Source organism: Salmo salar, chromosome 19 (genome assembly GCF_965601325.2).
Source record: "Salmo salar chromosome 19, fSalSal1, whole genome shotgun sequence".
Lineage (NCBI taxonomy): Eukaryota > Metazoa > Chordata > Actinopteri > Salmoniformes > Salmonidae > Salmo > Salmo salar.
In genome coordinates, this window is record NC_138309.1 from 78424814 (window position 1) to 78449868 (window position 25055).

Here is a 25055-nt window from a genome sequence, read left to right on the forward strand (position 1 = left end):
AGCAGCATTTGTATTCCATGACAAATATCACATTCCACATTGCAAGTGGTAGCCTTTTGTGTCCTGGAATTCGGCAATGTGATTTCTGATCTTAAGTCTCTGATCAATGCAATTCATCTTTCTCTGAAATTCAAAAGCATGTTATTCTCATTGTCATGTTGGCTAATTTATTAAGCGCTTATGCACCCACAATATATATTAAAATTACAATCAGCACTTGGGAGCATAAGCGGTTGTGGATACAGAGGCATGTAATTCTTTAGTATCTTTTTTTAATGTAGAGATTATTCAACAACCAAAGTTTCTTTAGGATTAAAACCAAATAAATTCTTTATTATAATACATTTGCTATAACACTGTGCCACTCACATTGTTGGAGTTTGAGAGCACAGTCTTCATTTCGTTGTCATAAAAAAAAAAAAAAAAAAAAAGTTTTGTGATTCCCTCCACTTTCCTCAAGAATATCCCCCCATAAACTTTGTCAGTGTATAATGGATATAGGCCGATTTAGCAGCAGACTGTCATGGGTAATGCCAATGACAACAATTTAGCTTTGCTCTCAAATACAGTACAGTAGCCTATAAACATCCTGATTCAGTGGGTCCTTTAAATTGTACATACCTGTTGCTTCTTGACATTTGTGATTTTAATGATATTTTTTTTACATGAGAAAGCACCCTTTTGAAAATAACATAGGTTTTGCTAAAAAAAAGAAAATATAATGTTCCTGATGATCAGAAGTACAACTTGTGTCAAGTTGCCTATAAAATATGACAGTCTATTTACAAAAAGAAAGATAGGTTCAGTAATTTAATAACAGTGTTCGCTAAAGAGATAGTATGGGGAATGTGTACTTGTATGTGTCCATTTGGTGAGAGAAGCTTCACCCAGCAGCTTTCAATACATCAGTCAGTTGCCAAACTAAGGTAACTGAGGAATATCACACAAGCCCCACAATAAACATCGTCACGTCTTTACATTCTGTCAAGTCTTTGATTGGTTTGAATGGTCGCCTGACTATCCAGAAAATGTTCCTCAATAAACCCTTTCCTAACCATGGACGAGGATGAAGGGTGGTGATAGGTGGTCGAAAACAAGCATGTTCTAGGAATGTATGGGGGGGGGGACCCCAACAGAAACTAAAACATACTCATGTCACAAAGTGAACCCCCAAGCATAGTGACTTTCTCAAGCTGGTCGTCACGCCTTCTCTCTCGGAAGATGGGCATGTCAATAAAAATCTTACTTACAAAAAAGGAAAGAAATGAACAAAAAGGAAGCAAGGAAACGTCATAAAATAAAACCTAAATGACAAAGAACCTTAAAATGCCCTGGAAATGTCTTCAGTCCATTCACTGTACACAGTAACAATAGTTACCTTCCTTTCTCCTTGTGTGTTCTGGCTGATTGGAGAACAGTGATTATTGTGTGACACTCTGGCTACGGACCAAACAAATGCTTTGAGGGGTTATAAGGCTCTAACAAGGAGTCGTTGAGCACAGGTTTGTGTTACTAACACATGGATCTGGTTGGATGAGTTTGAACAGTCCATGTTTTGTGCCAGAGGAAGGAGGAGGAGGTCAGGATAGCACAAGATGACACCGGTGACCTCACGTGGACTTCTGCCGATAGTGAAGGGTTAGGTCGCCGCCGCTCTTCCAGATAAAATGCTTGACCGTCCGCAGGTCCATGTTGGGATCCAATACCTACAAACAACGAAAAGTGGGAACATATATTAATACATTTCAGTCATTTAGCAGACGCTCTTATCCAGAGTGGACTTACAGTTAGTGTATTCATCTGAAAATAGCTAGGTGGGACAACTACATATCACAGGCATAGTAAGTACACTTTTCCTCAATAAAGTAGCTATCAGCAAAGTCAGAGCTAGAAAAGGGGGGGGGGATTGTTTAAGATACTCTTTGAAGAGGTAGGGTTTTTGTACAGTATGCTGTACAGTACCTGGTCCTGACAGAGCAGCTCAATCTTCTCCTCGGCCAGCACGGCCACGTCCTCCTCCTCCTTCTGCTGCTCGCTGGGCTTGTCGTTGTTCCCCGAGGCCCCCGTCTGAGACTCGTTGTCCAGGTTGATGATCTTCTCGTATACGTGTTCCATCACCTTCCTCACCTGGAGCATGTCGCTGGCCGACAGACGGTCCCTACGGAAGAACCACAACGTTGGAATATAACTGCAAGCTTAGAACATTGAACGGTGAGATAAATAGTTCAAGTGAATGATACCATTAGGAAAATATGTTTTGCAGGGAAGGATGAACAAAGAACAATAATAGGAACAGAAAAACAGATTGTCGGTTTAAAATGTTGTACTTACTTCTTTAAGGTTTTTGCACCAGAGGAAGAATGAGGCTGGAGGTAGAATGGGATTTTGTTGAATTTGGGCATGTTTTTCTAAATCACAGGGAAGAATCATACATGAGAATCATATTGTATCAACACTACACAATTAGCTATAATACTGTAATGTTAGAAGATACATATACAGTACCAGTCATGGAGGAGTGTGCATAGCTGTCATCAAGGCAATGAGTGGCTACTTTGAAGAATTTCAAATATAAAATATATTTTGATTTGCTTAACACTTTTTTGTTTACTACATAATTCCGTATGTGTTATTTCATAGTTTTGATATCTTCACTATTATTGTACAATGCAGAAAATAGTAAAAATAAAGAAAAACCCTTGAATGAGTAGGTGTGTCCAAACTTTTGACTGGGAGTGTACATGTAAAATATTTATCATTAATAATAAGTCGAGAGCTCACATCCACGGTGATGTCGATGACCCACTGTGGCACGGTCTCGTTGAGCAACATGGACTCAGTTTCACCACCTGAGTCTCGACACAATAACCTAGAGAAAGAGAGGGCCGGATGGGTGGGGTTTGCACTTCTGGGACTATTCCATTGGTTCCATTACACCGGCAAAAGCTTGATTGAGTGCCGCTCGGCACAGTATTTCAACGAAAACCAATACTATTCCCAACCATGTCCGACTATCACAGGGCGGTTTAGCAGACTTCAACAGCAGCATGGATGGAAAATGTTCATATTTCACGTACTGTAAGTAATGCTGTGTATTTTACCTGAACAAGGTCCTTCCCCCTGCCTCTCCAAAGATGACTGGCGTGTGAGGGGGAACATGGAAGTAGCCATTACCTTTCTGTATCCTGCTCTCATGCTCCCCGTTCACTGAAGACAGAAACACACACACACACACACACACACACACACACACACACACACACACACACACACACACACACACACACACACACACACACACACACACACACACACACTGATAGTTTTAATTAAACTCAATAACGTCAGAAGAATATCACAAAGGCTGCCTGCATTATACTTGATATTATTATTATATACATTATAACAGTAGTATATGTAAGTGTGTTTTTCAAGTGTTAATGTCACATGCACAAGGACAGTGAAATGCCTTTCTTGCAACTGTGTGTGTGTGTAACAGCGCACCGTGGTTCATCTCGGTTTCTTCATCCATAGGGTTGACGTGTGTCCGGGGCCAATACTCCAGTAAGGCCTGCAGCAGCAGTCCACCCAGGTTCACTAGAAGAGAAGACAACTCTATACGGACGGTACTGCACATATGGGACCATATTCACTTTGTGTGGGTAAAAAGTCCAGTTGATCTTGCAAGGCAGTACATTTTATTTTAAAAGCACTCACATTTGGGATCAGCCCCATCAGGACTGGAGAAGCCTGCATCCTTGGCCGACACCCACGCAGCAAAGCAGTCACTCTCATCCAGCGTGATGGTCAACATCTACCCAACGAAATATGTGCATTAAAATGAAGGCAAATCACTGTCCTACCTATTGCTATTACTGTCCAAAGCTTTACAATGTAAAAAAAGAAGGCAGGATCATCTTACCCCAGTCTTAAGATCCACAGAGAACCAGTTTGGCACATACACCATTTTAAACCTCTTTTTAATCTCTTCGTCGAACTCCATCTTTCCCAGGTCTTCCCCTTTACACGCCTGAATGAGGACAAGAGGTATTCAATCAAACGATATGGCAAACGATGGAGAGATGGCAGAGAGATGGAAGATGGCAGAGAGATTGCAGAGAGACGGATGATGGCAGAAAACCCAAATGTAAAACACAAAAGGCAATGGGCACGCACCTTTAAAATATCCCAGTATGCAACGTTGTTGTTGGTATCTTTGGTTAGTATATGTCTCTTGTCGTTCAGAATGTGGCACTGAATAATGCTGGCTCCGCCTAGTGGACAGAAATACACACAACACCCATTTAGGCCTAGAACGTACAGTGTACAAAACATTAAGAACACCTTCCTAATTTTGAATTGCCTCAATTCATTGGGACATGGACTCTACAAGGTGTCAAATGCATTCCACAGGGATGCTGGCCCATGTTGACCCCAATGCTTCCCACAGTTGTGTCAAGTTGGATGGATGTCCTTTGGATTGTGGACCATGCTTGAGCATGAAAAACCCAGAAGCGTTGCAGTTCTTGACACAAACCCCAGCGCTTGGCACCTACTACCATACCCTGTTCAAAGGCACTGAAATCTTTTGTCTTGCCCATTCACCCCCTGAATGGCACACATAGAAAATCCATGTCTCAATTGCTTCAAGGCTTAAAAATCCTTCTTTAACCTGTCTCCTCCCCTAAACTGACTGAAGTGGATTTAAGAAGTCAATAAGAGATCACAGCTTTCACCTGGATTCACCGGGTCAGTCTGTCATGGAAAGAGCATGTGTTCATAATGTATCTATTATATTCTAAATACCAGAATTTGCAATGCAAAGACTGGGAGACTTATGAAGTTAAATGTTTACCTTTAACAACCTGCTCGGGCTGTGTGCAGAGAGGCGTCAGGGGAGTAGTGCAGTCGTTGTCGTAATCTCCAGATGCTCGGAAATTGTGAATGCCCTTCAGAGACTGCAATGAATCATGACAGGAAACATAAATCAGGGAGTGAACATTGCATTAAAAGTATACAGACACAAGGTTCTCTTAGAAGAGACCCACAGGCTATACGGAATTCTTTGTTTCTACTGTGTTATATCCAGTATAATTCTACTTCCATGTAATATTAACATATCAATTACTCATATAAAACCCCTGCTGTTCCACTCCAGCTATGATGCTTACCCATTTGTTGACGGTGGACTTGGTGGTGGAGACCCAGAGGGCCGTGGGGGGGTCAGCTGAGCGGTCCAGCTCCATCTGAACCAGGGAGCCACAGAGCAGCCTTCACTTAAAGGTCCAATGCAGACTATTTTATCTCAATATCAAATCATTTCTTGGTAACAATTTAGTACCTTACTATGTTTTAAATAAAAAATAAAAAATAAAGAAAAATAGCTTCTTAGCAAAGAGCAATTTCTCAAGCAAGAATTTTGGTGATGTCACCAGGCAGGCCAAAACTCCATTCTACCAAAACAGGCTGACATTTCAGGTGGTCTTTTCAAACATCTCTTACACGGAACCCAAACCGGCTGCGCGTGTGCGCCATCGTGCGCTATCGTGCATACAATTATTTTGTCCCCCTACACCAAACGCGATTAGGAGATGCAGGTTAAAATATCAAAACAAACACTGAACCAATGAGATTAATTTGGGGACAGGTCGAAAAGCATTAAACATGTATGGCAATTTAGCTAGTTAGCTTGCACTTGCTAGCTAATTTGTCCTATTTAGCTAGCTTGCTGTTGCTAGCTAATTTGTCCTGGGATATAAACATTGAGTTGTTATTTTACCTGAAATGCACAAGGTCCTCTACCCCGACAATTTTAATCCACACATAAAACGGTCAACCGAATCGTTTGTAGTCATCTCTCCTCCTTCCAGGCCTTTTCATCGTTGAACTTATATGGTGATTGGCATCTACACTTCCATAATATTACAACCGCCAAAACATTTCGTCTTTCAATCACCCACGTGGGTATAACCAATGAGAAGATGGCACGTGGGTACGTGCTTCTATAAACCAATGAGATGGGAGAAGCAGGACTTGCAGCGTGATCTGCGTCAGAAATAGGAATGACTTCTATTTTAGCCCTTGGCAACGCAGACGCTCGTTGGCGCACGCGAGCAGTGCGGGTGCAACAATTGAATAACATGGATTTCTACATTCATTTTGCGAAGCTCGCACACACGACGTGTTCAGTCTGGTCAGCATGTTACACTAAAAGGGCATTATCATCACTTTCACAATGGCACAGTATTATTCCAACCTCGGTGTGTAAATATATATAAAACACAGGAAAATACATTTTTGACTGCACTGGGCCTTTAAGGCTGAGATAAGAAAAAACATTGTAACATTACGACTGGACTGTATATGGCTCAAAATACTTAAGTCCAATAAACATCCAGGCCTAATATCTACAAGTTACACACTTTACAACTACATTTCCTAGCATGCCCTCTGCTCAGAGTATCCCAATAACCACACCCCTCTCACCTTGAGGACGGGGGCCTTCTCCTCACAGATAAGCATGCGGAGCTCTGGGTTCCTCAGGTCGGTGCAGTAGATCTTGCGGTCGCGGCCACCAGAGTAGACGTGCGTGAAGGCCTCATTGACCTGTAGGGCCCATACGCCCTCATCGTGCACCCGGTAGGTGGCGATGCACCGCTGCTGCCCCAGCGACCACAACCGGATGGTCCCGTCTGAGCTGCCCGAGAGACACTGGGCGAGAAAAGAGAGCTGTAACATTAGGAATGCGAAATCCCAGTTGAAAATTTCAGGTTGGAGGCTTCCCTCGCAGTTTATTCCCTGCTGATTCCAGAAATCCTCCAAATGGTATTTAAAAAACATGTCAAGTCCTCTTCGTCCCTATATGAAAAATAAGGCTTCCACAAAAGAGTACCAGTGGCTGACATTTTTAAAAGTGAGCGACAAGATTAGATTTTTAAGGGCCATCCTTACCTGAGTGCCATCCCTGTTTAGCAGTAATGATTTGACGTTGTCTGTGTGGCCTTTCAACTTCATCAGTTTGGCACAGGTTCGAGGATCCCAAACTCTCAGTACCTTTAAAAGGACACATTCACTCTTTATGAGGTATATGGGAAAAAAACATAGTTAATTTCGAATTGCCAAACCAAAAAATGTAAAAACATAGGTTAAGGTTTTTGTTGGTGGCACTCTTACATGCAGAGGTCTGCATTTGTGTTGGTGGCACACTCGTTTATGGTGTGTGCCACCAACAAAAACTGTTTGAAAAGACCACCTGAAATTTCAGCTGGATGGAGTTTTGGACTGCCTGGTGATATCACCAGGCGGTAATTTAGTTAATAGACCAATGAGAAAGAGAGTTCCCCTCGGCCAATAACAGCTAGTTTTCCCCTCCCCACTCAGACCACTCCCAGAAATTGCTCTTTGCTAAGAACCTATTTCTGTTTGATTTTTGACCATTTTAATTGAACAATCACAGTGAGGTACTTAATTGTTACCCATAAATTATTTGTTATTGAGATAAAATGGCTGCTTTGAACCTTTAAACACATCTCACTTTAGAAAATGGCAGTAAAATAAATCAGCTTCAGTTAGCTGGAAGTATTACACCAAATGTCATCACACCACTGGAAACATTAAGAATATATCAATACAAGTGTGATTTAAGAACCCACCTTTTCAGTGGACCCAGACACGACGACGGTGCCCATCTGATTCATAGCCAGACTGTAGATGGAGTCTTTGTTCCCACTCAGTGAGGAGGCTGGGAGAAGAAGACAACAACAGCATAGTTACAACACTCAGGTCTGTCTCAACAGACTTCTGGTCAGTCAGTGGCACTTAACCTGTTGGGTCTAGGGGGCAGCATTTGCACGTCTGGATAAAAAAAATGTACCCGATTTAATCTGGTTACTAATCCTACCCAGTAACTAGAATATGCATATACTTATTATATATGGATAGAAAACACTCTAAAGTTTCCAAAACTGTTTGAATGGTGTCTGTGAGTATAACAGAACTCATTTGGCAGGCAAAACCCTGAGACATTTTCTGACAGGAAGTGGATACCTGATGTGTTGTATTGAGTTTAAACCTATCCCATTGAAAAACACAGGGGTTTAGGAATATTTTGGCACTTCCTATTGCTTCCACTAGATGTCACCAGCCTTTACAAAGTGTTTTGAGTCTTCTGGAGGGAGATCTGACCGAACAAGAGCCATGGAACGGTGATGTCCCATTAGACACCTGGCGCGCTACTTCATGTTGGGTACCCTCGTTCCAATACGTTATAAAAGGCTATGCATTCGTCCACCTTGAATATTATTCATGTTCTGGTTAAAAAAGGCCCTAATGATTTATGCTATACAACGTTTGACATGTTTGAACGAACGGAAATATATTTTTTCCCCTCGTTCATGACGAGAAGTCCGGCTGGCTTACATCATGTGCTAACGAGACGGAGATTTTTGGACATAAATGATGAGCTTTTTTGAACAAAACTACATTCGTTATGGACCTGTGATACCTGGAAGTGACATCTGATGAAGAGAATCAAAGGTAATGGATTATTTACATAGTATTTTCGATTTTAGATCTCCCCAACATGACGTCTAGTCTGTATCGCAACGCGTATTTTTCTGGGCACAGTGCTCAGATTATTGCAAAGTGTGATTTCCCAGTAAGGTTATTTTTAAATCTGGCAAGTTGATTGCGTTCAAAAGATGTAAATCTATAATTCTTTAAATGACAATATAATATTTTACCAATGTTTTCTAATTTTAATTATTTAATTTGTGACGCTGACTTGACTGCCGGTTATTGGAGGGAAACGATTTCCTCAACATCAATGCCATAGTAAAACGCTGTTTTTGTATATAAATATGAACTTGATAGAACTAAAAATGCATGCATTGTCTAACATAATGTCCTAGGAGTGTCATCTGATGGAGATTGTAAAAGGTTAGTGTATCATTTTAGCTGGTTTTATGGTTTTGGTGACCCTGTCTTTGACTTGACAAAACATTACACACAACTCTTGTAAATGTACTGTCCTAACATACTCTAAATTTATGCTTTCGCCGTAAAACCTTTTTGAAATCGTAAAACGTGGTTAGATTAAGGAGATGTTTATCTTTCAAATGGTGTAACATAGTTGTATTTTTGAAAAATTTGAATTTTGACATTTATTTGGATTCAAATTTGCCGCTCTTGAAATGCACCTGCTGTTGATGGAGTGCACCACGGGTGGCACGCTAGCGTCCCACCTAGCCCCAAGAGGTTAAAGACCGGTAAAGATACCCATGGCCATCATTCAAATTGATGTGTACTTGAAGACATTAGCTGTGTTCGAATACCCATACTAACAACACTTCTGTAGCTTGTCAACTATGTGTCTGTCTATCCCTGTTCTCTCCCCTCTGCACAGGCCATACAAACGCTTCACACTGCGTGGCCGTTGCCACTCTAACCTGGTGGTCCCAGCGCGCACGACCCACGTGGAGTTCCAGGTCTCCGGCAGCCTCTGGAACTGCCGGTCTGCAGCCAACAAGGCTGAGTTCATCTCAGCCTATGCTACCCTCCAGTCCCTAGACTTCCTGGCGCTGACGGAAACATGGATTACCACAGATAACACTGCTACTCCTACTGCTCTCTCTTCGTCTGCCCACGTGTTCTCACATACCCCTAGAGCATCGAGCCAGCGGGGTGGTGGCACTGGAATCCTCATCTCTCCCAAGTGGACATTCTCTCTTTCTCCCCTGACCCATCTGTCTATCTCCTCATTTGAATTCCATGCTGTCACAGTTACCAGCCCTTTCAAGCTTAACATCCTTATCATTTATCGCCCTCCAGGTTCCCTTGGAGAGTTCATCAATGAGCTTGACGCCTTGATAAGTTCCTTTCCTGAGGATGGCTCACCTCTCACAGTTCTGGGTGACTTTAACCTCCCCACGTCTACCTTTGACTCATTCCTCTCTGCCTCCTTCTTTCCACTCCTCTCCTCTTTTGACCTCACCCTCTCACCTTCCCCCCCTACTCACAAGGCAGGCAATACGCTTGACCTCATCTTTACTAGATGCTGTTCTTCCACTAATCTCATTGCAACTCCCCTCCAAATCTCCGACCACTACCTTGTATCCTTTTCCCTCTTGCTCTCCTCCAACACTTCTCACTCTGCCCCTACTCGGATGGTATTGCGCCGTCCCAACCTTCACTCTCTCTCTCCCGCTACTCTCTCCTCTTCCATCCTATCATCTCTTCCCTCTGCTCAAACCTTCTCCAACCTATCTCCTGATTCTGCCTCCTCAACCCTCCTCTCCTCCCTTTCTGCATCCTTTGATTTTCTCTGTCCCCTATCCTCCAGGCCGGCTCGGTCCTCCCCTCCTGCTCCGTGGCTCGACGACTCACTACGAGCTCACAGAACAGGGCTCCGGGCAGCTGAGCGGAAATGGAGGAAAACTCGCCTCCCTGCGGACCTGGCATCCTTTCACTCCCTCCTCTCTACATTCTCCTCTTCTGTCTCTGCTGCTAAAGCCACTTTCTACCACTCTAAATTCCAAGCATCTGCCTCTAACCCTAGGAAGCTCTTTGCTACCTTCTCCTCCCTCCTGAATCCTCCTCCCCCTCCCCCCCCCTCCTCCCTCTCTGCGGATGACTTCGTCAACCATTTTGAAAAGAAGGTTGACGATATCCGATCCTCGTTTGCTAAGTCAAACGACACCGCTGGTCCTGCTCACACTGCCCTACCCTGTGCTTTGACCTCTTTCTCCCCTCTCTCTCCAGATGAAATCTCGCGTCTTGTGACGGCCGGCCGCCCAACAACCTGCCCACTTGACCCTATCCCCTCCTCTCTTCTCCAGACCATTTCCGGAGACCTTCTCCCCTACCTCACCTCGCTCATCAACTCATCCTTGACCGCTGGCTACGTCCCTTCCGTCTTCAAGAGAGCCAGAGTTGCACCCCTTCTGAAAAAACCTACACTTGATCCCTCCGATGTCAACAACTACAGACCAGTATCCCTTCTTTCTTTTCTCTCCAAAACTCTTGAACGTGCCTTCCTTGGCCAGCTCTCCTGCTATCTCTCTCAGAATGACCTTCTTGATCCTAATCAGTCAGGTTTCAAGACTGGGCATTCAACTGAGACTGCTCTTCTCTGTGTCACGGAGGCTCTCCGCACTGCTAAAGCTAACTCTCTCTCCTCTGCTCTCATCCTTCTAGACCTATCTGCTGCCTTTGATACTGTGAACCATCAGATCCTCCTCTCCACCCTCTCCGAGTTGGGCATCTCCGGCGCGGCCCACGCTTGGATTGCGTCCTACCTGACAGGTCGCTCCTACCAGGTGGCGTGGCGAGCATCTGTCTCCGCACCATGCGCTCTCACCACTGGTGTCCCCCAGGGCTCTGTTCTAGGCCCTCTCCTATTCTCGCTATACACCAAGTCACTTGGCTCTGTCATATCCTCACATGGTCTCTCCTATCATTGCTATGCAGACGACACACAATTAATCTTCTCCTTTCCCCCTTCTGATAACCAGGCGGCGAATCGCATCTCTGCATGTCTGTCAGACATATCAGTGTGGATGACGGATCACCACCTCAAGCTGAACCTCGGCAAGACGGAGCTGCTCTTCCTCCCGGGGAAGGACTGCCCGTTCCATGATCTCGCCATCACGGTTGACAACTCCCTTGTGTCCTCCTCCCAGAGTGCTAAGAACCTTGGCGTGATCCTGGACAACACCCTGTCGTTCTCCACTAACATCAAGGCGGTGACCCGATCCTGTAGGTCATGCTCTACAACATTCGCAGAGTACGACCCTGCCTCACACAGGAAGCGGCGCAGGTCCTAATCCAGGCACTTGTCATCTCCCGTCTAGATTACTGCAACTCGCTGTTGGCTGGGCTCCCTGCCTGTGCCATTAAACCCCTACAACTCATCCAGAACGCCGCAACCCGTCTGGTGTTCAACCTTCCCAAGTTCTCTCACGTCACCCCGCTCCTCCGCTCTCTCCACTGGCTTCCAGTTGAAGCTCGCATCCGCTACAAGACCATGGTGATTGCCTACGGAGCTGTGAAGGGAACGGCACCTCCATACCTTCAGGCTCTGATCAGGCCCTACACCCAAACAAGGGCACTGCGTTCATCCACCTCTGGCCTGCTGGCCCCCCTACCTCTGAGGAAGCACAGTTCCCGCTCAGCCCAGTCAAAACTGTTCGCTGCTCTGGCACCCCAATGGTGGAACAAGCTCCCTCACGACGCCAGGACAGCGGAGTCAATCACCACCTTCCGGAGACACCTGAAACCCCACCTCTTTAAGGAATACCTAGGATAGGATAAAGTAATCCTTCTAACCCCCCCCCCCCCTTATAAGATTTAGATGCACTATTGTAAAGTGGTTGTTCCACTGGATATCATAAGGTGAATGCACCAATTTGTAAGTCGCTCTGGATAAGAGCGTCTGCTAAATGACTTAAATGTAAATGTAAACATACTGTATACTACATACTTAATGCGTATATACTAGCTAGACATCTTACAACTTCATTAACAATGTCCACTGAGAACGCACAACGACTATACCACTTAGCTAAGAATGACGTGAATAATGAAGTCAATAAACGTTGGGTAGTTAGATAGTATATAGTTTATATACTGGCAAGTTTTATGTATTAGTAGCTAACATAACGGTACATACAAGCAACTGCTGTAATGATATGCTGTTTGTAAGGCTAGCGTGGCTAACAAATTGACAGCCAACATAAGGTGTAATGTAAGTTATTTGAAAAGGCCTTACTTTATTATATTGCTCAACATTTTCCTAACATTTGTCATAATTAGTTAAAGCAATTAATTTGTATCCGCTCTCATCGGACTTCGGCTGCATCTTCAAATCTGAAAATGTTGTGAAGCCACGCCCATTTTTGAAGAACTGAATTATGCACGGAAATAGTGTCGACTGCCTGTATACTTCGTATTTTTGTGAATTTAGTAGGACATCTGGAAACTTTTGGCATACTTACTATATCGATTACTATGACAAATAAGCCTACTACATACTCAATTTACGTCACAAATAGTATGTTAGTATGAGTATTCGAACACAGATATCGTCTTCAACGAGCGATTCCTCCAGATATACAGTACATCTATCTAGATCTGTACAGTACATTCCAAGTAGTCCAGTGAACATTTAAAATACTCGGTCCAGGGTGTGCCTATGACATGGTAGCTGAGTTATGTTCATTAGGGCATGCAACAGAAAACATTTGAAAACATTTTGCAAGAAGAAAATAAAATTAGTATTTCTTATTGGAGTCCAGGTAATCCCTCCCCCGGTTAGTCCTTTTTTTCAGTTTGGTGCTGAATGAACATGATCCAGATGAGAGAGCATACTCACTGGTGACGGTGTTATTGGAGGCAGTCAGTGCTGTTAGTGTGTTGACGTCCCATAGGAAGATCTGTCTGTCCAGCCCAGCTGAGGCCACCAACTCCTTGTCCTTGGCATAGGCTAAGGCTTTGACATAGTCCTGGTACAGACAAAACCATAGGGTTTTGATGCCAAGTCTCAGTGCTTTTAAAATTAGATTTTGGTTCTGATTAGGCTAAAGCACGCATCTTGAAATGTGCATGCTAAATCTAATGCAGCTGTAGAGAAATAAAGTTGTATCGTAACTTTCGCTTTAAAGTACAGGAAAAGAAATGCATGAAATGTATGCATTCACTACTGTAAGTCGCTCTGGATAAGAGCGTCTGATAACTGACTAAAAATGTATAATATGTAAATATGCATTTATCTCAAACGAAGATGTATGAACACGGAAGTTATGGGTACTTATCTCAAGATAGCATTCAGGCCTTTGTGATAACACTTGAAATGGGATAAGAGGTGTGGTATTTTGGAGCCATCAGTATACAGTATGGCATTGCTTACCTTGTGTGTTCGCAATGTGGACATGCAGAATCCCTTATGCGCATTCCAGACTTTCACTGTGGTGTCTGAGGAAGCAGATATCACTGGAATACAGAGTGAGATTATTCAGACACAGGATCAATAGGAAAAGGTAATATGGCTTTAAAAAGCGACAAGATGACAATTTATTTATAAAAATGGCTTGCAGGCTTAACTGTACCAGACTGCAAAATATTCAAAATATATACAGTGCCTTCAGAAAAGTACTCACACCACCTGACTTTCACATTTTGTTGTGTTACAACCTGAATTTGAAATGGATTAAATTTCGATTTTGTGTCACTGATCTACACACAATACCCCATAATCTCAAAGTGGAATTATGTTCTCAGAAATTTATTAAAAATAAAAGCTGGAATGTCTTGAGTCAATAAGTATTCAACCTCTGTTATGGCAAGCCTAAATAACTTTAGGATTTTTGAATGACTACCCCATCGCTGTACCCCACACATAATTATGTGGGACCCTCAGTCAAGCAGTGAATTTCAAACAAAGATTCAACTACACACACCAGTGAGGTTTTCCAATGCTTTGCAAAGGGCACCTATTGGTAGATGGGCAAAAAAAAACAGATATTGAATATCCCTTTGATCGTGGTGAAGTTATAAATGACACTTTGGAAGGTGCATGGCCAACCACTGGGGAGCTAGGCCGAGCCAATCAGAATGAGCTTACCTTCACAAAAAGGGCTTTATTTCAGACAGAAATACTCCTCAGTTTCATCAGCTGCCCGGGTGGCTGGTCTCAGACAATCCCACAGGTGAAGAAGTTAGATGTGGAGGTCCTGGGCTGGCATGGTTACACATGGTCTGCGGTTGAGGCTGGTTGGACGTACTGCCAAATTCTCTAAAACGATGTTGGAGGCGGCTTATGGTAGATAAACATTAAATTCTCTGGCAACAGCTCTGGTGGACATTTCTGCAGTCAGCATGCCAATTGCAAGCTCCCTCAAAACTGGAGACATCTGTGGCATTGTGTTGTGTGACAAAACATTTTAGAGTTGCCTTTTATTGTCCCCAGCACAAGGTGCACCTGTGCAATGATTATGACATTTAATCAGCTTCTTGATATGCCACACCTGGATGGATTTTCTTACCAAAAGAGAAATGCTCACTAACAGGGATGTTAACACATTTGTGCACAACATTTTAGAGAAATAAGGTTTTTGTGCTGATGGAACATTTGGGGGATCTTTTATTTCACTTCATGAAACATGGGACCAATACATGTTGCATTTATATTTAGTTCATGTTATGGGTATACTTGTCATCGGCAAGAACTAGCGAGTTTCTTAGGATAAGGACTTCGCATAGGCAAAGTCCTAGAGGAAAACCTGGTTCAGTCTGCTTTCCAACAGACACTGGGAGACAAATCCACCGTTTAGCAGGACAATAACCTAAAACTCAAGACTAAATATACACTAGAGCTGCTTACCAAGACAACATTGAATGTTCCTGAGTGGCCTAGTTACAGTTTACTTAAATTGGCTTGAACATCTATGGCAAAACTTGAAAATGGCTGACTAGCAATGATCAACAACCAACTTGACAGAGCTTGAAGAGTTTAAAAAATAATAATTGGCAAATATTGTACAATACAGGTTTGCAATGTTCTTAAGAGACTTACCCAGAAAGACTCACAGCTGTAATCGCTGCCAAAGGTGATTCTAACATGTATTGACTCAGGGGGTTGAATACTTTTAATCAAAAATATATTATTGATTTTTTTCTTCTACTTTGACAGAGTATTTTGTGTAGATCGTTAACAAAAAATGACAATTTGATCCATTTAAATCCCACTTTGTAACAAAGAAAATGTGGAAAGTCAAGGGGTGTGAATCCATTCTGTAGGCACTGTACAAGCAAATATCCATAAAACGGTTTTGCCAATTTGCATGTGATGGATATGTCCTAAAATGTAGTTCTGTTTCAGTGATCATTCTTTAATAATAAAAAATATAGGCTATCCATTCTGACGGGTAGGGCTCTGTTCTCAGAGAATTTCTTAGAGAACTTAAACTCTGGCTTAACACGTCACACTGACTCACATGTCTTCCCATTGCAACAGAGGACGATGTCATTGACCCAGTCCGTGTGGTGTTCCATCGATGCAATGTACGGGTCCTGCTGCAATAAATAAGACTTATGCTGCAATATCATTGGGTTTATGCAAGTATTCTATGACAATCAATTACAATAACAGCACAACAAAAAGCTTGGCGCTTTTCATTTGAACATTGACCATGGATATTGGGTCTGTACATCTATACATCTGACATATCAGCTCTTTCTCAATTTTTCTTTACTTGACACGTCACATCTCCCCCATATTGGAGAACAAAGTCAGAGGGGCAGGACCTTGGAGCCTCTCCTCCAATACAGTTGAAAAGTGATAGGATGCAAGCAATAAACAAATGTTGACTTTATGGCTGTGAAATCTGACTTTGTGGCTGTGTTATTTAGTGGAAACTATCACAGCGTGACCTAGAGTGAAAGGGTTCAAAGGGTCAAGATAACCTGGCAGGATGCCATCCTAAGTGTGTAGGTGACGGACAGGTTACCTTGTGCTGGTTGACGCTCCATATCCTAATGATGGAGTCTCGGCCAGCTGTGAAGAGGCGGTTCAAGGCCGGGTCGAGCTGCAGGGCGTTCACCCCATTGCGGTTATACTTCTCCACCTCATCCCTAATCACATAGGATACCTGCACAGAGAATTGGATATGAGTGCAATTTGAACCACATAACAAAATGAAGATGGATTGGGATTGTTTCTGGTGAATCCTTGACATTGATTTTACTGAGTTACAGTTCATATAAGGAAATCAGTCGATTTAAATAAATTCATTAGGCCCTAATCTATGGATTTCACATGAATGGGAAAACATGCATCGGTTGGTCACCGATACCTTAAAAAAGGTAGGGGCGTGGATCAGAAAACGAGTCAGTATCTGGCATGACCTCCATTAGCCTCATTGATCAGTTTGGGCCGCGACACATCTCCTTCGCATAGAGTTGATCAGGCTGTTGATTGTGGCCTGTGGAATGTTGTCCCACTCCTCTACAATGGCTGTGCGAAGTCTATGGATATCGGCGGGAATTGGAACGCGCTGTCGTACACGTTGATCCAGACCATCCCAAATATGCTCAATGGGTGACATGTCTGGCGAGTATGCAGGCCATGGAAGAACTGGGACATTTTCAGCTTGCAGGAATTGTGTATACATTAGAGGTCGATTGATTAATCGGCATGGCTGATTAATTAGGGCCGATTTCAAGTTTTCATAATAATCTGTAATCGCCATTTTTGGACGCCGATTATGGCCGATTACATTGCAATCCACGACGAAACTGCGTGGCAGGCTGACCACCTGTTACGCGAGTGCAACAAGGAGCCAATGTAAGTTGCTAGCTAGCATTAAATTTCTTATAAAAAAAAATGTTAAAAAATATCTTGACATAATCACTAGTTAACTACACATGGTTGATGAAATTACTAGGTTAACTAGCTTGTCCTGCGTTGCATATAATCAATGCGATGCCGGTTAATTTATCCTCGAATCACAGCCTACTTCGCCAAACGGGTGCTGATTTAACAAATGCACAATCGTTTCAATGTACCTAACCATAAACATCAATGCCTTTCTTAAAATCAATACACAGAAGTATATTTTTTTTAAACCTGTATATTTAGTTAAAAGAAATTCATGTTAGAAGGCAATATTAACTAGGGAAATTGTGTCACTTCTCTTGCGTTCAGTGCACGCAGAGTCAGGGTATGTGCAACAGTTTGGGCCGCCTGGCTCGTTGCGAACTAATTTGCCAGAATTTTACATAATTATGACATAACATTGAAGGTTGTGCAATGTAACAGCATTATTTAGACTTAGGGTTGCCACCCGTTCGATAAAATACGGAACGGTTCCGTATTTCACTGAAAGAATAAACTTTTTGTTTTTGAAATGATAGTTTACGGATTTGACCATATTAACGACCAAAGGCTCGTATTTCTGTGTGTTTACTATATTATAATTACGTCTATGATTTTATATTTGATAGAGCAGTCTGACTGAGCGGTGGTAGGCAGCAGCAGGCTCGTAAGCATTCATTCAAACTTTACTGCGTTTGCCAGCAGCTCGTAGCAATGCTTGAAGCACAGTGCTGTTTTTGACTTCAAGCCTATCAACTCCTGAGATTAGGCTGGCAATACTAAAGTGCCTATTAGAACATCCAATAGTCAAAGGTATATGAAATACAAATGGTATAGAGAGAAATAGTCGACATGTCATAATTCCTATAATAACTACAACCTAAAACTTCTTAACTGGGAATATTGAACAACCAGCTTTCATATGTTCTGAGCAAGGAACTTAAACGTTAGTTTTTTTACATGGCACATATTGCACTTTTACTTTCTTCTCCAACACTGTGTTTTTGCATTATTTAAACCAAACTGAGCATGTTTCATTATTTATTTGAGACTAAAGAGATTTTATTTATGTATTACATTAAGTTCAAATACAAGTGTTCATTCAGTAGTGTTGTTATTGTCATTATTTCAAATATATATATATTTTTTAATTGTCAGATTAATCGGTATCGGTGTTAACTCATAATCGGTCGACCTCTAGTACACATCCTTGCGACATGGGGCTGTGCATTATCACGCTGAAACATGAGGTGATGGTGGTGGATGAATGGCAAACGATAATGGACCTCAGGATCTCGTCACGGTAACTCTGTGCATTCAAATTGCCATCGATAAAATGCAATTGTGTTTGTTGTCCGTAGCTTATGCCTGCCCATACCATAACCCCACCATGGGGCACTCTGTTCACATCAGCAAACCGCTCGCTCACACGATGCCATACACGCTGTTTGCAATCTGCCCGGTACAGTTGAAACCTGGATTAATCCGTGAAGAGCACACTTCTCCAGCGTGACAGTGGCCATCGAAGTTTACGACGCTGAACTGCAGTCAGGTCAAAACCCTTGTGAGGACGACGAGCACCCAGATAAGCTTCCCCGAGACCGTTTCAGAAATTCTTCAGTTGTGCATACCCAGTTCCATCAGCTGTCCGGGTGGCTGGTCTCAGACGATCGAGCAGGTGAAGAAGCCGAAGGGACAGCAATGAAGAAGGTGGAAAGTTTTAAGTTCCTGGGCGTACACATCACAGACAAACTGAAATGGTCCATCCACACAGACAGTGTTGTGAAGAAGGCGCAACAGCGCCTCTTCAACCTCAGGAGGCTGAAGAAATTTAGCCCGTCACCCAAAACCCTGACAAATTTTACAGATCACAGCCTGGTACAGCAACTGCACCGCCCTCAACCGCAAGGCTAACCAGAGGGTGGTGCGGTCTGCACAACGCATCACCGGGGGCAAACTACCTGCCCTCCATGACACCTACAGCACCTGATGTCACAGGAAGGCCAAAAAGATCATCAAGGAAACCAACCACTCGAGCCACCGCCTGTTTACACCGCTATTATCCACAAGGCGAGGTCAGTACAGATGCATCAAAGCTGGGACAGAGATAGAAGCTGTTTTTCTATCTCAAGACCATCAGACTGTTAAATAGCCATCACTAACTCAGAGGCTGCTGTCTACATTGAGACCCAATCACTGGACACTTTAATAAATGAATGACTAGTCACTTTAAATAATGCCACTTTAATAATGTTTACATATCTTACATTACTCATATCACATGTAGAGTTGAAGTCGGAAGTTTACATACACCTTAGCCAAATACATTTAAACTCAGTTTTTCACAATTCCTGACATTTAATCCTAGTAAAAATTCCCTGTCTTAAGTCAGTTAGGATCACAAATGTATTTTAAGAATGTGACATGTTAGAGTAATAGATAGAGAATGATATATTTCAGCTTTCATTTCTTTCATCACATTCCCAGTGGGTCAAAAGTTTACATACACTCAATTAGTATTTGGTAGCATTGCCAATAAAATTGTTAAACTTGGATCAAACGTTTTCGGGGAGCCTTCCACAAGCTTCCCACAATAAGTTTGGTGAATTTTGGCCCATTCCTCCTGACAGAGCTGGTATAACTGAGTCAGGTTTGTAGGCCTCCTTGCACGCACACACTTTTTCAGTTCTGCCCCCACATTTTCTATAGGATTGAGGTCAGGACTTTGTGATGGCCACTCCAATACCTTTACTTTGTTGTCCTTAAGCCATTTTGCCAAAACTTTGGCAGTATGCTTGGGGGTCATTGTTAATTTGGAAGACCCATTTGTGACCAAGTTTTAACTTCCTGACTGATGTCTTGAGATGTTGCTTCAATGTATCCACATAATTTTCCTCCCTCATGATGCCATCTAATTTATGAAGTGCACCAGTCCCTCCTGCAGCAAAGCACCCCCACAACATGATGCTGCCACCTCCGTGCTTCACGGTTGGGATGGTGTTCTTCGGCTTGCAAGCCTCCCCCTTTTTCCTCCAAACATAACAATGGTCATTATGGCCAAATAGTTCTATTTATGTTTCATCAGACCAGAGGACATTTCTCCAAAAAGTACAATCTTTGTCCCCATGTGCAGTTGCAAACCGTAGTCTGGCTTTTTTAATGGGGGTTTTGGAGCAGTGGCTTCTTCCTTGCTAAGCGGCCTTTCAGGTTATGTCAATATAGGACTCTTTTCACTGTGGATATAGATACGTTTGTACCTGTTTCCTCCAGCATCTTCACAAGGTACGTTGCTGTTGTTCTGGGATTGATTTGCACTTTCCACACCAAAGTTCATTCATCTCTAGGAGACAGAATGCATCTCCTTCCTGAGTGCTATGATGGCTGCGTGGTCCCATGGTGTTTATACTTGCGTACTATTGTTTGTACAGATTAATGTGGTACCTTCAGGCGCTTGTAAATTGCTCCCAAGGATGAACCAGACTTGTGGAGGTCAACACATTTTTTTCTGAGGTCTTGGCTGATTTCTTTAGATTTTCCCATGATGTCAAGCAAAGAGGCACTGAGTTTGAAGGTAGGCCTTGAAATACATCCACAGGTACAACTCCAATTGACTCAAATGATGTCAATTAGCCTATCAGAAGCTGACCCACTGGAATTGTGAAACAGTGAACTATAAGTGAAATAATCTGTCTGTGTCATGCACAAAGTAGATGTCCTAACCGACTTGCTAAAACTATAGTTTGTTAACAAGACATTTGTGGAGTGGTGGAAAAACAAGTTTTAATGACTACAACCTAAGTGTATGTAAACTTCCGACTTCAACTGTATTTCATACCATCTACTGCACCTTGCCTATGCCGCTCACCCATCGCTCATCCATATACTTATATGTACATATTCTCATTCACCCCTTTAGATTTGTGTGTATTAGGTAGTTGTTGGGGAATTGTTAGATTACTTGTTCAATATTACTGCACTGTTGGAACTAGAAGCACAAGCATTTCGCTACACTCGCATTAACATCTGCTAACCATGTGTATGTGACCAATACAATTTGATGTGGAGGTCCTGGGCTGGCGTGGTTACACATGGTCTGCAGTTGAGGCCAGTTGGACATACTGCAAATTCTCTAAAACAATGTTGGAGGTGGCTTACGGTAGATAAATGAACACTCAATTATCTGGCAACTGCTCTGGTTGACATTCCTGCAGTCAGCAGGCCAATTGCATGCTCCCTCAGAACTTGAGACATATGTGGCATTGTGTTGTGACCAAACTGCACATTTTAGAGTGGCCTTTATTGTCCCCAGTACAAGGTGCACCTGAGAAATGATCATGCTGTTTAATCACCTTCTTGATATGCCACACCTGTCAGGTGGATAGATTATCTTAGCAAAGGAGAAATGCTGACTAACAGGGATGTAAACAAATTTGTGCACAACATTTTTGAGAAATAAGCTTTTTGTGCGAATGGAAAATGTCTGGGATCTTTTATTTCAGCTCATGAAACATGGGACCAACACTTTACATGTTGCATTTATATTTTTGTTCATTTTACAATAACATGTAGGCACTGTTGCTGAAACTAATCAAGTGTCATAAATGGCTTGTAAACACTGGTAATGTATTGGACTGGTGAGTTTTTCAGGATAGAAAATGAATGGACACAATCCTAGAGGAAAACCTGGTTTTCAACAGACACTGGGAGTCAAATTCACCTTTCAGCTGGACAATTACCTAAAACAAACCTAATACACTTGAGTTGCTTACCAAGACAACATTGAATGTTCCTGAGTTGCCTAGTTACAGTTTTGACATAAATCGACTTGAAAATCTATGGCAAGACATGAAAAATGGCTGACTAGCAATGATCAACAACCAACTTGACAGAGCTCGAAGAGTAAAAATAAAATAATGGGCAAATATTGTACAATCCAGGTGTGTAAAACTCTTAGACTTACCCAGAAAGACTCACAGCTGTAATTGCTGCCAAAGGTGATTCTAACATGTATTGACTCAGGGGGTTGAATACTTATATATATTTATTGTTGTTGTTTTTTTTATATAGCTTTCATGAATCTTTTATTTAATAACATTTTTCTTCCACTTTGACAATTTTATATTTTGTGTAGATCCTTAAAAAAATAGACAACTAAATCCACTTTTATCCCAATTTGTAATAACATAATAAGTTTGTCAATGGGTGTGAATACTTTGAAGGCAATGTACATACAAACTAACATTATTGAATGGATACAGAGTATATCATATTGCATCAGAAGACAAGGACACTAACTTGTTGAACATCATTGAACATACTGCATGCCATCATTCGTAAAGCATGTGTGTGACGGCAGTTTGCTGACGTCGAGCAATTGCATAGGATCAAGCCTATGCAATTGTAATCGGACAAAGATAATTGCACCATCCGACTGGTTGCATACCACATAGCTAGCTAAAGGGGATGTGATTTTCTAGCTAACCAGCTAGCTCGTGATGTGAGGGTGGGCGCGGGGGAAATCTTCAATGTCTCTCGTTAGCTGAAATAACAACACCACACAATCGCACGTTCACATGCAAATCCCTTGACAACCCATTAAACACGAGACACGGTCTCGGTCAACCGAATTGAGTAATTTGCAGCGGGCCGCAGAATGTATTGAGTAGCAGCAAGCTAAACTAGCTAGCTCTCTGCTAGTAATGCCAGAGCCGAGGGAGGAGTGACCGGTGGCACTTGCCCGCCACACGTTGAGGGTTCAAAGACATCCATGGATGAGCAGGCAAAAGATACATTTCCGCGGATAAGTATCGTGTATGAATGCAAATTGAAAAATCTTCACTCTGCATGAAACTGCATGACAAGATAGATACATTAGTGATTTACCTGGACTTTTCTCCGCCCAGCAGCATTCTGCCTGTGATGAGTCGCCATCTTACATGATGACAGCTTGACGTCACTTCCATAAGGCGGTTGTCCCTAGTTACCACAGCCACAAAGTCATAAACCCCGCCTATTTCTAAAATGTTCACGTTTCAAGATCAAATTTCAGTTTGAAGCGGTATTAGTCATACGTACAGGATACGCACAGTCAGGGTTGGGGAGTAACGGATTACAATCCGCTACATGTAAGGGACTACAAAAAACGGTAACTGTAATCCGTTACGTTACCAGCAAAACTATTATAATCAGATTACAGATACCTTTGAAAAACTAGATGATTACTTAGAGGATTATTTTTAAATTCAGAAAAGATGTTTGCGAAAAAAATATATTAGACACTTCTCTGTTTTCTCAATGACATTCAAATCAGCATTGAAAAAATGCGCATGTTTAAGTTTGTTCCACCTGAGCGTATCTGACCACAAGTCAGAGACCACTATGATTAAACACCAAATGTATTAGATGGATCACGGGAAAAGAGCAGAAATAGGTTTTTGTAGGCTACAGTCCAAGCTATGTCTTCCAATTGTGTGACTGCTGTCGACATCCAAAGAGTATCCAATTTGAATAAACGCTTGGAGGTAAGGATGACAGCAGTGGTGTAGTCTACGGCGATACGGATATCACTTATTATTGATATCGACATAGCGCATTGACGTGAATCACACTGCTGCTCTCTCATTTAGCTACGTGCTCAAACTTGCACACTTTTGATAGACTTAAAGGGGCAATCTGTAGTATCAACATTTATTTTTGGACTTATAAAGTATATATATTAATCTAAAGATATCATTTTATCATATTAGTATATGCAATAGAAAGCGATGGGTTAGAAGAAGCCTACATAACCAACTCATAAAATAATATTTAACATCCATATGACCAGATATGTAAACTTTAACATGGATTTCTCCTGCAATAGATGTCGTTCAATTGGTAACATACATTTTTGTCTTCTTCTAATGCCTCTTTAAGGGGAAAGTAATCTAAAAGTAACTGAATGTAATCGGATTACGTTACTGAGTTTGGGTAATCCAAAGTTACTGATTACAATTTTGGACAGGTAACTAGTAACTGTAACGGATTACATTTAGAAAGTAACCTACCCAACCGTGTGCATAGTATACATCATCCAACGAAATTCTTACTTGCAGGTTCCTTCTCGACAATACAACAAAAATACTAATAAATAATAAAAGATAAGAATACAAAAAAGTAAATGTCAGGCAAATGTCAGTAGAATAGAATAATAAATGTTAGCATGAGTATAATTCAGGACAGCACAATTTATAGTCCAATATTTCCATTTAAAAAAATTATATATATAAAACCTTTTATTAGTCACATACACGTGATTAGCAGATGTTATTGCGGGTGTAGCGAAATGCTTGTGCTTCTAGCTCCGACAGTGCAGTAATATCTAATATCTAACAATACACCCAATACACACAAATCTAAGTAGTAATGAATTCAGACTATATACATATGGATGAGCGATGTCAGAGCAGAACGGACTAAGATACAGTAGAATAGTATAGTAAACAGTATATACATATAAGATAAGTAATGCCAGATATGTAATATTGACTAAGATACCGTAGAATAGTATAGAATACAGAATATACATATGAGATGAGAAATGCAAGATATGTAGTCATTATTAAGTGTCTAAGATACCGTAGAATAGTATAGAATACAGTATATACATATGAGATGAGTAATGCTAGACGTATACATTTTTAAAGTG

At 41.9% G+C, this 25055-nt stretch overlaps 1 protein-coding gene across 2 annotated transcripts; it reads right to left on the minus strand.

Annotated features, from left to right (window-relative positions):
* Window positions 1–255: 255 nt before the first annotated feature.
* Window positions 256–23342, minus strand: LOC106579583 (WD repeat-containing protein 48). Of its 2 annotated transcripts, none has more exons than XM_014159625.3 (19): window positions 23252–23342; window positions 16503–16643; window positions 15990–16065; window positions 13904–13986; window positions 13370–13499; window positions 7653–7741; window positions 6952–7053; window positions 6487–6711; window positions 5172–5246; window positions 4856–4958; window positions 4177–4274; window positions 3923–4030; window positions 3718–3814; window positions 3505–3597; window positions 3102–3207; window positions 2782–2869; window positions 2332–2408; window positions 1963–2158; window positions 256–1706 (listed from the first exon to the last, which is right to left on the minus strand). In XM_014159625.3, exons 1-19 carry the CDS (start codon window positions 23297–23299, stop codon window positions 1611–1613), a joined length of 2031 nt encoding a protein of 676 aa, XP_014015100.1. In that variant the 5' UTR covers window positions 23300–23342; the 3' UTR covers window positions 256–1610. The 2 variants fall into 2 exon arrangements, with proteins under 2 accessions (XP_014015100.1, XP_014015099.1); XM_014159624.3 differs by having other exon boundaries at window positions 15990–16068.
* Between the last annotated feature and the right edge of the window lie 1713 nt (window positions 23343–25055).